The sequence below is a fragment of the Peromyscus californicus genome, unplaced genomic scaffold (assembly GCF_007827085.1).
Source record: "Peromyscus californicus insignis strain IS unplaced genomic scaffold, ASM782708v3 Scaffold_4__1_contigs__length_199733344, whole genome shotgun sequence".
Lineage (NCBI taxonomy): Eukaryota > Metazoa > Chordata > Mammalia > Rodentia > Cricetidae > Peromyscus > Peromyscus californicus.
The window spans coordinates 71,274,762-71,288,860 of record NW_026294562.1 but is presented as its reverse complement, the minus strand read 5'-3'; the positions used below and the strand labels follow the sequence as shown (position 1 = coordinate 71,288,860).

The following is a 14,099-nucleotide window of genomic DNA, read 5'->3' as shown; positions in this document are numbered from 1 at the left end:
GCTTGTCTGCTACTAACCCCACTCCAGGAGCTGAGCTAGACTGTCTCTAGGGAACAGAGTGTGACAAACAGCACACTGGACATCCTCTTCTGGTCTACTTTGAATGCATACATCCCACACACAAACACATACACACACACACACACACACACACACACACACACATACACACACACACACACACAAGCACACACATATACACACACACTTAATTAATTACCAATTAATTCCTTAATTGGCCTGAAAGGATGGAACAATGCTGTCATATCCAAGGCTCACATTCCCTGAGACAAGGGCCATTTTACACTTTCTTCAGTAAAAGCTGCAAAGTCAAAGGTCTGTACACATAGCTTCCCCACCTTCCAAGGGTGCTGTCTTACCTTTCCACGGTGTGTGTGTGTTCACTTGTGTTCTATTAAGAGTGATTTTCTATTCATCTCCTTCCCCGACACTTTGAGTCTGCTGTTTAGAGTACTCTCCCATAAGTTGTCCCCAAGGGCCCTTCTGTGCTCATCCTTAAATTCTTTTTTGTTTTATTTTGCTTTGTTTATTTAAGACAGAGTCTCCCTCTATAGCTAAGGCTGACCCAGAATTTACTCTGTAGACCAGGTTAGCTTTAATTCCATGGCAATCTCTCTGAAGCAATGGGATAACAGGCAGGTGCTATCATGTCTAGCTTCCAAGTTTTTTTTTTTTCAAACCAATGAAAAATCTACAAAGAGTACTCTGGTTGCATTCTATCCAGCAAATGGCCAGCCTGTGCTGGGTTCCCTGGACTGTCCTGTCTGGTTCCCGACAGATCAAGACAATTGGTCACCTGATCTGATGAAGCAAGCACAGGAAGCAGATCTCCTTTCCTATGACATAAAGGATAACTATCCTCTGCTCTTCAAAAACAACAGAAAAATTAGTGTACCAGAACATTCTCATTTAATCTCTCAAATCCTTTGACCAATGTAACACCAGAAGCCATGGAAACTGCATAGATAGCTATTGTTAAGACTATGCCTTCTAAAGTGCACACAACCCTCCTTTTCACGTGTATCTGTCCATTCATCTATCCGTCTGTCTGTCTGCCTGTCTGTCTATCTACCTACCTATTTATCTGTCTATCCACCCATCCATTCTTCCATTCATCCATCCATCCATCCATCCATCCATCCATCCATCCACCCATTCATCCATCCATTATCTATCTATCTGTCTATCTATCTATCTACCTACCTATCTACTGTCTATCTACCTACTTATCATCTATTTATCTTTCTAACACACGCATATGCCTGTGTGTAGATTTGTATTAAAACCTTTTTCAAAATAATTTGGCTCTTAAAAATGGACCTATATATTTGTCAGGTAAAAACTAGAACCACACTAAGTCCACACTTGGAACCACCCAGGTTTCACAGTTCATCCATCTCTGTGATTGTTTCAAATGCCCACCAAGAATAACCTAGCAGAGAAATAATTATTTCATGATACTCACATAGGCTGCTCTGTGCCTTTTCCTAATGACATATAAGTTCCTGCCCACAGAGGGAAGCCATGGTCCCACTATTTACAGCAAGCAAGTGGAGGAGTACTAAGCAAGGCTCAGTACTAAGTACTAAGCATGGCCTGAAGGAAAGGGGACAGAACCTTTTTATAGATGCTGGCCAAGATGTGTGCTAGCAGTTATCCTGAGCCCCATGACCCCAGAAGTTTCCAGATGGCAGCAGGCTGGATGTGGGACTGCTGCAGGAGCCATCTATGAAAGGGAGCTCAAATCCCAAACAGGCATGCTCCAATGTATTCTCTTTCTCAGCTTTAGAAATGTGCGCAACCTTTGTCGCAGCAATTCCACTAGTTACAATGAAGTTCAAGCAACAACTGTGGACACAGGGATGGGGGCACACACATGTGCACATACACACATGCACACACACACATGCACACACATACACACACACACACACACGCACACGCACACGCACACACACACACACACACACACACACACACACACACACATGACCAAGAAATAAAAAGGGTATGGAATCAAAATACACTATTTTTATTTTATTTTTTGGTTTTTCAAGACAAGGTTTCTCATGTAGCTTTGGAGCCTGTCTTGGAACTTACTCTGTAGAACAGGCTGGCCTCGAACTCACAGAGATCCGCCAGTCTCTGCCTCCAGAGTGCTGGAATTAAAGGCGTGCACCATCACTGCTTAGCCTGGAATCAAAATATTCTAAACTACTGAATTTTGATTAAAGATGTGAGATTTTGCCCACAGACCAGGAAAGAAAGTACCCACAGATGCCCTCTTTCCTGGTTTCATTCTGTTGATGTGACCAAAAGCAACTTAGGGGATCAAAGGGCTTGTTTAAGCTTACAGGTCACAGTCCATTGTTGAGGAAATTCAGGGCAGAAACATGAAAGCAGGCCTGCTTACTCTTCTATGCAATATTATCTCTGACTAGGGAACCCATTTGCAGCCAAGGAAGTACAACAGGAACTGTGGGGGATGCTATGTGTTTCCTCACTCTCTGGCTTGGGCTTAGCTAGCTTTCTTATGCAGCCCAAGGAATGGCACTGCCCACAGAGGGCTGGGCCCTCCTACATCAGTTAACAATCAAGAAACCACCCCCCATGTAGACCTGCCCACAGGCCAACTGCATCTGGGTGACCCCTCCATGGAGACTCTCTTCTCAGGTGGCTCTATGTTGTGTCGAGTTGACAGTCAAAGCTAACCAGGACAGGCACCAGTGATTTTTGTGACATGAAAAAAAAAAAAAAAAAAAGCAAGCTAGTAAGTGCAAACAAATAAATAAAATAAAATGTGTGTCTGCTGTGAGGATCATTAATGTAGGCAGACAGAGCTGACTTTCTCACCCATGGAGGGTTCATGTTCTGAAAACCTACAGCTGGCAAAGCCAGCTCATGCATATTACAAGACCGAGAGAAAAATAGCAATGTGGCATTAAACATGCTTTGAAAACATAGCAAACACAAGCTCATGGTGGAGCTGGGGTGACTGCTGAAATAGCATCAGGGCTGGTGGTGGACTGTGCTGGGCAGGACTGGGGACCCACAGGCAGTGATGTTCCAGCTTCCACTGTGAGCCCGACAGTGAACAGACTCCAGGGAGAAAACAGGGTGAGATGAACCATGCTTCTGCTCCTGTGCCTTGTGACCTGACTGGAGAAGGACAGGAATGTGACATTCCTGTAGGCTCTGATAGGTACTATGGGGAGAGTTTTAGGCTAGCTGCTTTCCTGGAGATGTTTGATCAGAAGGAAGATGCTCTTGCCATGGGTCCCCAGTGATGCAGCCAATACCTTCTGAAATGCCAGCCTAGGCCAACCTGTCTGGAGCAGACACTAATAGGATCCAAAAGGTGCACATGGATGCCCACTTCCATCCTAAAGTTAGAGTCGAGCACCATCATGTGAAAATCAGCCCATCATACTAGAAGGAGAAAGTGTTCAGTGAGGATATGGGCATCCAAGGAAGCTCTTTAGACAGAGACCTTGCAAATGCTCATGGCTCAGTTCCCTCTACCTCCTGCCCTGCCTCTGTGCCCAATATAGTAAGCATGCTAAGGACAAATAGATGTCTCGAGGGCAAACATATTCTGTGGTGCTGAGAACCGAACCCAGAGCTTCGCACATTTGCGTGTGCTTTACCATTAAGTTACACCCCTAGCTGGCTGCTACATGCCTTTTTCTCACTTCTGAGTGACAGTATTGAGTGATCCATCAACCTTGACATACATAAACATCTTAAAATTACAACAGGCAAAACCACACTTGGCAAGAGGGCTCAGTGCCACCAACGTTCATGTCTCTGAGTTGAGATTATGAAAAGCTCTTTTTCTTTTCATTTTGAAACCTGTATGTTTAAGAGATTTAACAATGGACACGAGAAAATAATGGCTCAGTTTGTTTTGACTCACCTTGGGTAGGCACCTGTCTCCCAGTAGGAAACAGCCTTGCAGGAAGTTCAGGAGGCAAACTCACCTGGCAATGGGCAGCCCAAGATCTCCATCCTCATGCAGATGTTCCCATTATCGAACCAGGACTGCGGATTTATTCGAATGTAGCGGGCCACCATGGGGACCGGTAGCTCATTTAGCACAGGAATCTCCTTCTCACTGTTTCCTTCAAATATCTATTGATGCTCAAGGGGAAAGAGGAAGCTTTTTAAGACCTTCATCATAAAAAGTAAGACAGCCAGGAATTCACTCATTCCTTAGGATCCCAGCAAGGAGTACGTATGCACGCTGGGAACCAAGGCGAAAAAGAAACAAATCACCCCTGCACTCTGTCCGAGGAAGGCCCTATCTCTCAGTCTATCATGAGGGCAAAAGGATGTTCTAAAGCTCAGGCTATTAGAAGGAGGTGGGCCAGGCCAAGCTTTGGAGCAGGGAGAGGGTCTGTTTGGCCCTACAGTCAAGGAAAGCTACTTAGACTGGTAAGAATAGGAGGGAGTTCTAGAGGCAGGGAAACATTAAGGGAGAAGCCAAGCAACGGGTTTCACAGGTAGACCAGCTGGCTCCACTCTGCTGGTGCACGCAGGACTGTTGATGTAAGAATGAGACAGAAGGTAAAAGTGAGGCTGCAGTTGGTGTGTAAGATGCTGGACACCACATAGGAGGGACACTTGAGATTCTGAATTTGAGAGTAACAAAACTCCCATGCTGAAGCTATTCATACAAGGTGGCACAAAAAAGTTAGGGCTCTTGGAAGTGACAGCCACGAGGGTCCCCAACTGCAGCGTGTGAATTTGTAAATGGAGTCAGAGGCTGCATCCCAGAAGTATGTTAGTTGGAATGAATCCAGAATTCTCCATCAGCCCCAACTGTGGGCCACTGGAGGTTGGGCTCCAGAGCATGAAAGGAGGTCACTATCCACCAGACTCTCCTGGTTGGTTTGAGTTTACACAGGCTTGGTAAACTTCCCCAGGCATAGGACAAAGCCCCATGGTCAGGCACCAATGGCATGGGTAGAGTGGAGAGGGGACTCACCATGTCACCAGATCCATTCTTCACAGTAACCCATGTATGGCTGTCATTGCTCACCATGACTTTGTAGGACGTCACCCAGTCACTCCTGTGAGAAAATAGAGCATCACTGGGGTTACATACTTGAAAATGCTCACCCTTTCCATCCAGAGGGGTAGAAGGAAGAACAGATATGGCTTCCTCAGGACTGGGTCAAACTCTGATTCTCAGAGAGTCCTGGAGGACAACATAGATTCTTGTCATGGCTCTTGATTGCCCATTACAACTAGATAATAAGACCCTAGTGCTGAAGATACCACACACTTCGATTGCAGAACACAGATAAAATGACCTTGAACCTGCTAGAAAACTGTTTCCCTGCTGGCTAGTTTTCATAGTACTAGAAGGTGCTATGCATACCACTGAGGGGAAAAAAGACTTCAGTGGTCTTACCAAGCACTTTACCAGGCATGCTAAATAGCAACTTGCCAGGCAAGATGTGCCCTCTAGTGCAATAGTGGCAAGACTGTTTATGGCTGTAACCAGTTGCTTTCTGGTTGCATTTGAGACCTCCGCTGTAGGAGGGCATCCATGCCTGGTACTCTAAACCAGATCAAAAGCCCACAGTTAAGGAGGAACTTACTGCTGTTACTCTGCTAAGCAGCCATGTTGTCAGACAGCTTCCTAAAGGTTTATGCTTCAGCCCATCAGTCTGTGCTGTTCTCAACCTTGCTCAGAGGTGCTCCTTTTGCAGTAGGCAAAGGTGGACCCAGACTCCTCACTGGTCGGAGTGCTGGGAACAGTCACTCTGAGTGCTCAGCCCTAAATGAGACATCTATATCAACCAAGAGTAAGCAAAGTGGGATGCAAGGGCCAGAGAAGAGGAGAGTGATGCGAAGCATCTTTTGGATAGGGCATAGCTGTTGTACTCGTGGATTCACAGCGGTCCCGGTTACCAGCACAAGATCAAGCCCCTCAAAATTCTAGCACAGATAGTGGAAGGGCTCATGTAGCCCTGCATCTGAAGAACTATTGGCAGCCGATGGCTGCTGTGGGTGGAGTACTCATTTTTCTGCTGTGGCTACTGGTAGGTGCTTCAGTAGATAGTCTACACCCATGCACATGTGGGCAGTGCTGACAGGACTCAGCTGTACCAAAGATGAAAAAGAAGACATAAAGTTGGAAGGACTTGTTAGGGAACTCTGGGAGGAGTTGCCGGAACATATGATCAAAATACGTCGCATATATGTATGAAATTCTCAAAAAAATAGTTACGATTAAAAAACAAAACAAAAGAACCTGAGTTCTATGATACCTGCTGGTTGTATAACTTTGTCCAGGTAACTTAACCATCTATGCCCCTCTATACAAAAAACAGGACTGTGAGCCTTGAAGGGTCTAATATCCTTTAAGCACTTAGGACAATTCCTAGCCCCTGGTATGGTCACACACAAAAAGATATGCAAACAAGACCATATTTGTTCATACTGACGTTATATCACACACTTCAGAAGCTTAATGGAGTCCAGCAGGGAAAATAATCTCAGTGAATGCTGCAAATTGTTCTAGAAATTTCATTTGGGGAAACTGACTTGTGAATGCAGCAAACCAGATCCAGCCAGCCACAAAAGCAACAGCTTGAGTCCACAAGACTCTGGGTTTCTCCTTGTCTGTCACAGCCACTCAGACATTCTTCATCCCAGCAAGATTCCAGTAGGCTGGACCCAAAGCCAGAGCCCTGGCACCGTCTCCCACTGGACAGAAATTACTGAGGATGAAGCAGCCATAATTTGACTTGCTGGAATGGAGGCCAATGTGACAGGCGTGGCAAAACCAAAACATAACCCAAACAGGTTTTTTATGTTGTTAATTGCCAGGTAATATGGAAGGGCCACTCTGTGCATGCCCCTTCCTAAAACCTAGAACCCTGGCGGCAGAACCAGCCTCCTGCTTTTCTGTCCTTTACTTCTATAAGTCCACTTGCTCTCTAGTCCTGCTGCCAGAGGGTCTAAACCTGTGGGCCATGACCCCCTTTGGGGGTTGCATATCAGATACTTACATTATGATTCATAACAGTGGCAAAATTACAGTTATGAAGAAGCAATGAAGTAATTTTATAGTTGGAAGTCACCACCACATGAGGAACTGGATTAAAGGGTCACTGCATTAGGAAGGTTGAGAACCACTGGTTAAGCTTTCAGTCTGAGTCAGGTTGCCTAGAGAACTTGTTCAGGAGCAGCTTGATTTTAGGTGCCTCTATCCATGCTGAAAAACAGTTTCATCTTACACTTCCTCCTGCTGTGTCCTCCCCACGACCCTCTGTGTCCAGAATCAAACAACAGTCCCCACCCCCAACATTCCAGTAATCATACCACCACGTGTTCCAGGCTGGAGCCAGGAATACAGAAGAGAAATGCCATGAGCAAGGCCTGTTGGGAAGCCCCTCAGCAACACCTGCCTGCAAAATTACCCTCTCCCCAAAGAGCAATCTGCTCCATTCCAATTCCAACAGCAGCCCCTCTTCCCCTGCCGACTGTTTCTCAGCTGATAATGTCCACCCAATACCTGCAAGGCGGTCTACAGAGGCAGGGCTCTGTCCTAGTGAGACAAAAGGAATGAAGTTAGGAAACTCAGTCAAAAGAAGTACACAAACAGGATGGAAGTAGAAAGGAAACTTAGTAAGTTCTCCAAAGAAGAGAGACTGGGTCTGTGGTCTGGTCCTGTAACCCAGCTACTCAAGAGGCTGCAAGCCAAAGACTCGAAAGTTTCGGACCAGCCTGGGCAATTTAGTGAGACCCTGTCCTAAAAAAACTAAATAACAATAAAAGTGTTGGAGTTGTGTCTTGGTAGTAGAGCACTTACCCAACATGTACATTCTTGTCTGCCAGGAGACACCACAGCAGAGTGGACTAGCAGAGTCCTTGTCATCCACCAGGAACCACACACCAGCAGTCACTCCTGACCCTCTCTTTCCTCCCCCAACCCTCATTCAGCCTCTCACGAAGTTTTGCCAGTTTACTGCCCATATCTTCAGACTAAGATCTATCAGACTCTCTCTAGCTCCACCAGTAGCAGCCCAACCCATTTCCTCCAGCCGGGACAGTTGTCCCCAGATGGTCTCCTGGGATCCAAACCCCCCTTTCCCAGTGTGTGCTGTGAAGAAAGGCTTACTTTACTAGAGAAACATGACATCAAGAATTCTTATTTCATTATATGTCACTCTTATCTCAACTTAGTTGTTGACTAATCAAGTTTGTATATTGAGCATTTTCAAGGCTAAAGCCATGTGGAACTTGATGCATGCTTCCCTGACCTTTCAGCCACTATGATAGAAGCATTCCAACCTCTGAGGGTACATAGCTAAATTATTCATGATCCTTTCATTCAAGGTTTTTGAAGGTTAACCAGGAAGACAGAGAGGTGAACAGAATGTTCAAGAGTGTGACTGAGCACTGTGACGAGGTACCTTCAGGGTGGGAAGAAATAAGGAGCCTCCTGGATCAGCCCAATGAAGGATGCTCTGCAGATGAATGAGTGAAAACAGTCCTTAACTGACATAAAAAGCAGCACATATTTTTCCTTTATGCGAGGCGCATCCATTGTCATAAGGCAGCCTCATGGGAGACAGGAACTGTAATAGCCCTGTTTCCTGGTCTCCTAATCTTCAGGGAAGTCTTAAACCATCACAGTACTTCTGTGGCTTATTTCCACTTCCCTCAGAGGGATTATTCCTTATCACAAAACCACCTTGACATTCAGGCTTGACTCAGAGCTCCACAGTCCAAGCAAAGAAGTACTGGGGTCAGAGGCCTCCAGACCACAGGAGGAGGCAGAGGCTGTGCTGACTCTCCTGGGCTCTGGCAGCTCACTCATTTGAAAATATAAAACACATAAAATACCCTGAATGGCACTAGCTCATTTTCCTCCAATATAATCTTCTATCAGCTCAGGTGGACCAGGAGGTGGACCACAGGGGAAGGAGTCAGGAGGTGGACCAAGAGGGAGGAGTCAGGAGGTGGACCACAGAGGGAGGAGTCAGGAGGTGGACCACAGAGGGAGGAGTCAGGAGGTGGACCACAGGGAAAGGAGTCAGGAGGTGGACCAAGAGGGAGGAGTCAGGAGGTGGACCACAGGGGAAGGAGTCAGGAGGTGGACCAAGAGGGAGGAGTCAGGAGGTGGACCACAGGGGAAGGAGTCAGGAGGTGGACCAAGAGGGAGGAGTCAGGAGGTGGACCACAGAGGGAGGAGTCAGGAGGCGGACCACAGGGAAAGGAGTCAGGAGGTAGACCACAGGGAAAGGAGTCAGGAGGTGGACCACAGAGGGAGGAGTCAGGAGGTGGACCAAGAGGGAGGAGTCAGGAGGTGAATCACAGAGGGAGGAGTCAGGAGGTGGACCACAGAGGGAGGAGTCAGGACACTGTGACATTGGACTGCAGAGTCTTCCCTACAGGTTAGCTAGATTCTGCTTATGGTAAGATAAACAAAGGTTTTAAGTTACCAGTGAGTTTGCAAGCAAGTAAATAAGAGAAGTCTCCAGGGATCTGGTGGATATGAGCTGAAAGAAAAAAATACTAAGCATTGTGTAGGTTAACAAGCCAACATTGTTTTAGGGAAATGCACATGAGGATAGCCTGCCAACCATAAAAAGCTAAGGCTGTTGAACCTTCCCCAAGACTCTTGAAGGGAGTACAAATATGTTAGAGGGTCTGAGAGTGTCAATGTCCACTTAGTCCCAGCAGAGGTCCACACAAACTGTCTCTGCAGAGGAATCTTTCTTTTAGGCCATTGGAGGTTTCTCTAGGTGAGAGGGAGTAGGTAAGGATGATTCTAAAGCCTCATCGATCATCTAGAAAATACTCCCCATGAGAAAGAGGTACAGAAATAAAATGCAACACATTCAGACCCAAGAGAATTAGAGATTTTGAAACTGCCACATTATATATTTTAAGTTTTCTGAATCAAAGATTTGCTAAGTACAAATCCTCCTCTACTTCCAGTGGGGTTGCATTCTAGTAAAACCCATCATGGGTTGATTATACTGTAAACTGAAAGTGGATATCCTTAACTTACCGGGCATCAGATCTTAGCAACACAGCACACTACAGAGTCTTGCAGCTGCATGAGAGTGTGTGACTGATGCCTATGGCTCATTGCTGTAGCCGGCGTGATAAGAGAGGATCACACCACACATTGTCACTAGCCCATAAAAAAGTCAAAACTCAAAGTATGATTTTCTGCTGTATGAGACAATTCAAAGTTGTTTATCTGTGCCTAGCATGTGACAGATACCGTCCTAATCACTTTGAAAATATTAACTCATTTTTCTTCATGACAACCAAGTGGCATAGGTGTTATTACTCTGAACTACAGATGCACCCAGAGGTCAAGGTGATAGAAGATGAGACTCAAAATCCAGCAGTCTGGTTATATAATTCCTGTTTTTAGCCACTTTTATACATGGCATATTTAAAGAAATACATTGTGAAATAAAAACACCAAAAGGAAATAGGTTAGTATAAGAAACAGATAGATGTGAAGAACACAAACAACTTTTAAAAAACAAAAACCCCATCAAAATTAAATATACAGATAAATTGAAAGTACTGACTAGGAACTGTCAAAGAGAGAATTAGCAAACAGGAATAAAGGTGAAGAAGTTACCAAGAACACAGCAGAAAAATGAGCAGAAGTAGAAAATCAAATGAAGATAACTGTGAAAGAAACCTGATGTGTTCCTCATCAGAGTTTCTCACAGAGGCCAAGCAGAAGTACAGGAAAACAGTATTGGGAGAACACTGGCTAGAACTTGTCTAGAGCAGACAAAAGATGTGAATCCACAGATTCAAGAGGGACAATGAATGGCAAATAGAATCCATACAAAGAAATCCATCCCCACTCTAAGAAATAAATCGTTATGGTCCATTTTCAGCATAGGGTGCATTTACAGACCGTTAATGAATGGTAGACAAGCAGGAGGCACCAGGTTCATCTCCTCCCTACCCAGTAGCTAGTGCCTGCCTGCCTGCCTGCCTGCCTGCGTAGGCACTCTCTGTTGTCCTGGGTCAAAAAGCACAGGCAGTCTGCAGCCTGCATCAGAAAAGGAGGGATCGCAAGCCCCGGGATATACATTAGACAAGGGTTTGTGCCCTGAAGAGCAGGATGGAGAGTTTGGGGAGGGGGCAATGCCAGACACCAGGAAGATTGCTCTACTCTGAAGACCTCAGCCAATGAGGAGTTTGGGGGCAGAGAAATGAGATTAGCAAAAAAAAAAAAAAAACCCTGTTCTGAGCCAAATCTGTGTCCCATCCAGTTTTGCCTTTAGTCTAGGTTAGTGCTTGGCTTCTACAGAACTGAAAATAAATCTGTGGCTTTTGCTACTCTGAGTTCCCAGTACTTTTATTATGAAATGAGGATCATTGGTTCCTACCCCACCTATATTATAGACAACCTGTAAATTGTCAAAGATCAGATTGAAAGGAGCCAGAATTTTTTTTTAAAGTACAAATGAATGTGAACAAATTGGCAGCACACTGCTCAAGGGCAATATTAGAACCATGAAATCAGTGTATTCAATGGATTAAGGAAAAGAGTGTTAACCTGAAAATCATCATATTTCAAGAATGACTATGAAATCAGGGTATTCTTAGACAATAAAAACAGGAGCTTGTCACTATCTCCTTTCACTTAAAAAAGACTTTTTAAAAGAACATACAGTGAGTCAAGAAACAGAATAAATAGAGTTAGAGAGATGACTCAGCCATTAAGAACTCTTGCTGCTCTTACAGAGGACTTGAGCTCAGTTCCTGGCACCCACATCAAGTGGTTCACAATCACCTGTAACTCCAGCTCCAGAGCATCACACAGACAGAGAGAGAGAGAGAGAGAGAGAGAGAGAGAGAGAGAGAGAGAGAGAGAGAGAGAGAGAGAGAAAGAGAGAGAGAGAGAGGAGAGAGAAAGAAAGAGAAAGAGAGTGACAGAGAGATTTTAAAAATGAGAAGCAGAGTAACCAGATATCCTTTTAAAGTAGATATAAAAGTTATAATTGGGGGGCTAAAGGGTTAACTGAAAGATTGGAAAACAGGTTAGGAAGGAGCTTTGCAGTGTTAATGAAGCTAACACTCATTCACAAAGTACTGAGTGCTAGGAACGGGTCTAAGATGGGTGTTCATATCTACTCACATGTCATAAGGTAGCTATACCTATGCCAATACACATACACATATAGATATAAGTACATTCATATATAGAGGTCAATCTAATTAGTCAAAACAGCTTTCATCTTAAACCCACAATTAGCATTCCTCAGTTGCTTGACAATCATCCACCTTTCTCCAAACACCAGGAGAAGCTGATGTATTGTCACGAAAATAGTTACCAGAACTCACAGAAACGCATAAAACAAGCATGAAATTTAGATCGTAATGAAGTTTTCTCAGACTCTCACACATCAGTTATGCTCAGTACCACAGGTGAGAACTTCAACTATCCAAAGATGTGCAAAAACTAAGAGTAGACCTAGAGAAAATTCTTGTTAACTGGAGAAGTGTGGAAACACTGGGTGGTCGGCCCTATCCTTTCTGAGAGTTGCCTTTCCACATGAACACCTTCGTTGAAAGTATTTAAGGTAGGGTGACCCTGCACCTTGGCCAAGGACAAACAACCTAAAGATGGCCCCTTAACAGAAACCAGACTAATCATAGTTGACTGGCCTACAGTGAACATTTGTCGAAAACTGGAACAAAACATTCTTCCCTGAGAATCTGGATTGGAGAACAAGGCAGCTTCAGTCATGAGTCGGAACCCTTGGGTCCTCATGAAAGTTTGACTTGTCATCACGTAGCTGAAGAGGCAGAGGCCTTCTAGTGAGAGTGAGAGAAAGGGAAGCTCATGGGAGAGACACTCGACATTCCAGCAGAAAAACCAGACTCTCACCCCTCTCCCTGCCCTTGGGCCCTCTGCATACATAGTCCCTTCAAGAAAGGACTTCTAATACCCAGCTAAGGAAATCCTGCTCATCATTTAGGCAGAGGTCCAGCAATCCTCAGGAGTGGCATTGGCTAAGCTTGAGTGAGGCTGGGGCCTGTGGTTCCACATGAGCAAAGCAGCCAAGTCATTATCAAGTGTGAGCCTGATCAGAGGTCCAAAGAGGTGGACAACACAGCAAAGGCCAGGATAGGAACAGGATGGCGACATCTTGTATTTCCAATAAAGTACTTATCATAAGAGTGACTATCTCTAGTCCAGGCTGGTGTACTTGGAAGCCAATGAGGAACAGGGGGTAAGGGTGGTGTTGCTAGGCTCCCCTACGGTCCCTGGCCAAGTAATCAGAACATACTGAGGAACACCAACAAAGGTAGAAATCCCAGACTGCAGCTTGAGGTAAGGGTGCAGATTAGGAAGTGGAGGTAACTGCCATTATAATGAGGCTGTCTGGGGTGAATCAAGAGACTCAGGGAAGCCTGGTCCCCTATTCCCTTCTCCATCTTTTACTGTGCTTTGTGGCAGACCTGAGTGCTGTCTGAGAGAAGAGCAGCCACAGTGCTCTACCCCAACTGTGGGGCTTGCAAAGACCAGAGGAGGAAATCTCACACTTGCCTCTGCTCTGGTGCTCAAGGGCATGGGAGATGAAACTGCTCTTATAATTTTGTATATTCATTTTTCCATGAAAGAACAAACTGGAATATATACGTGTGGATCACTGTGCTATAAGAGGCAGAATATTAGTCCTTCCAAGTGACCCCAAATGTAACTTTCTGATCAGAATTATAAGCCTCAGAGGGCAAGCCTGTAGTGTGGCTGGTACATGCTTGGCTCTGCGCACACTCACATCTTGTAGGACCAGAGTTTTTGCTTCCCTGCAGAGCAGGGATGCGGTGCCTATTCCACCGTGCTTGCTTGTGGATACCCAACTTTCGGATTTCTGCATGCTTGTTCTGACCTATGGAGACCTCTGAGAGCTGTTTGGATTCCCTACAGCTCCTGCAACGAACTACCACAGACACAGAAGCCTAAACAACACAGACTTGTATCTCATAGTTCCGACACATAGATTAGACCCCGGCTAGCGCTGGGCTGGAGTCCACATATCTGAAGGGTTGTCTCCTTCTTGAGTACC

General features: G+C 45.2%; 1 protein-coding gene across 1 annotated transcript in view; it reads right to left on the bottom strand.

Annotated features, from left to right (window-relative positions):
* The window catches only part of Cpxm2 (carboxypeptidase X, M14 family member 2), a 113,378-nt gene that overhangs the window by 34,210 nt on the left and 65,069 nt on the right, over positions 1 to 14,099 (bottom strand). The window contains exons 5-6 of the mRNA XM_052714768.1: positions 5,009 to 5,093; positions 4,002 to 4,152 (exon numbers count right to left, since the gene is read on the bottom strand). Of these exons, the coding sequence (XP_052570728.1) occupies positions 4,002 to 4,152; positions 5,009 to 5,093 (236 nt within the window). The remainder of the gene's footprint in view (positions 1 to 4,001; positions 4,153 to 5,008; positions 5,094 to 14,099) is intronic.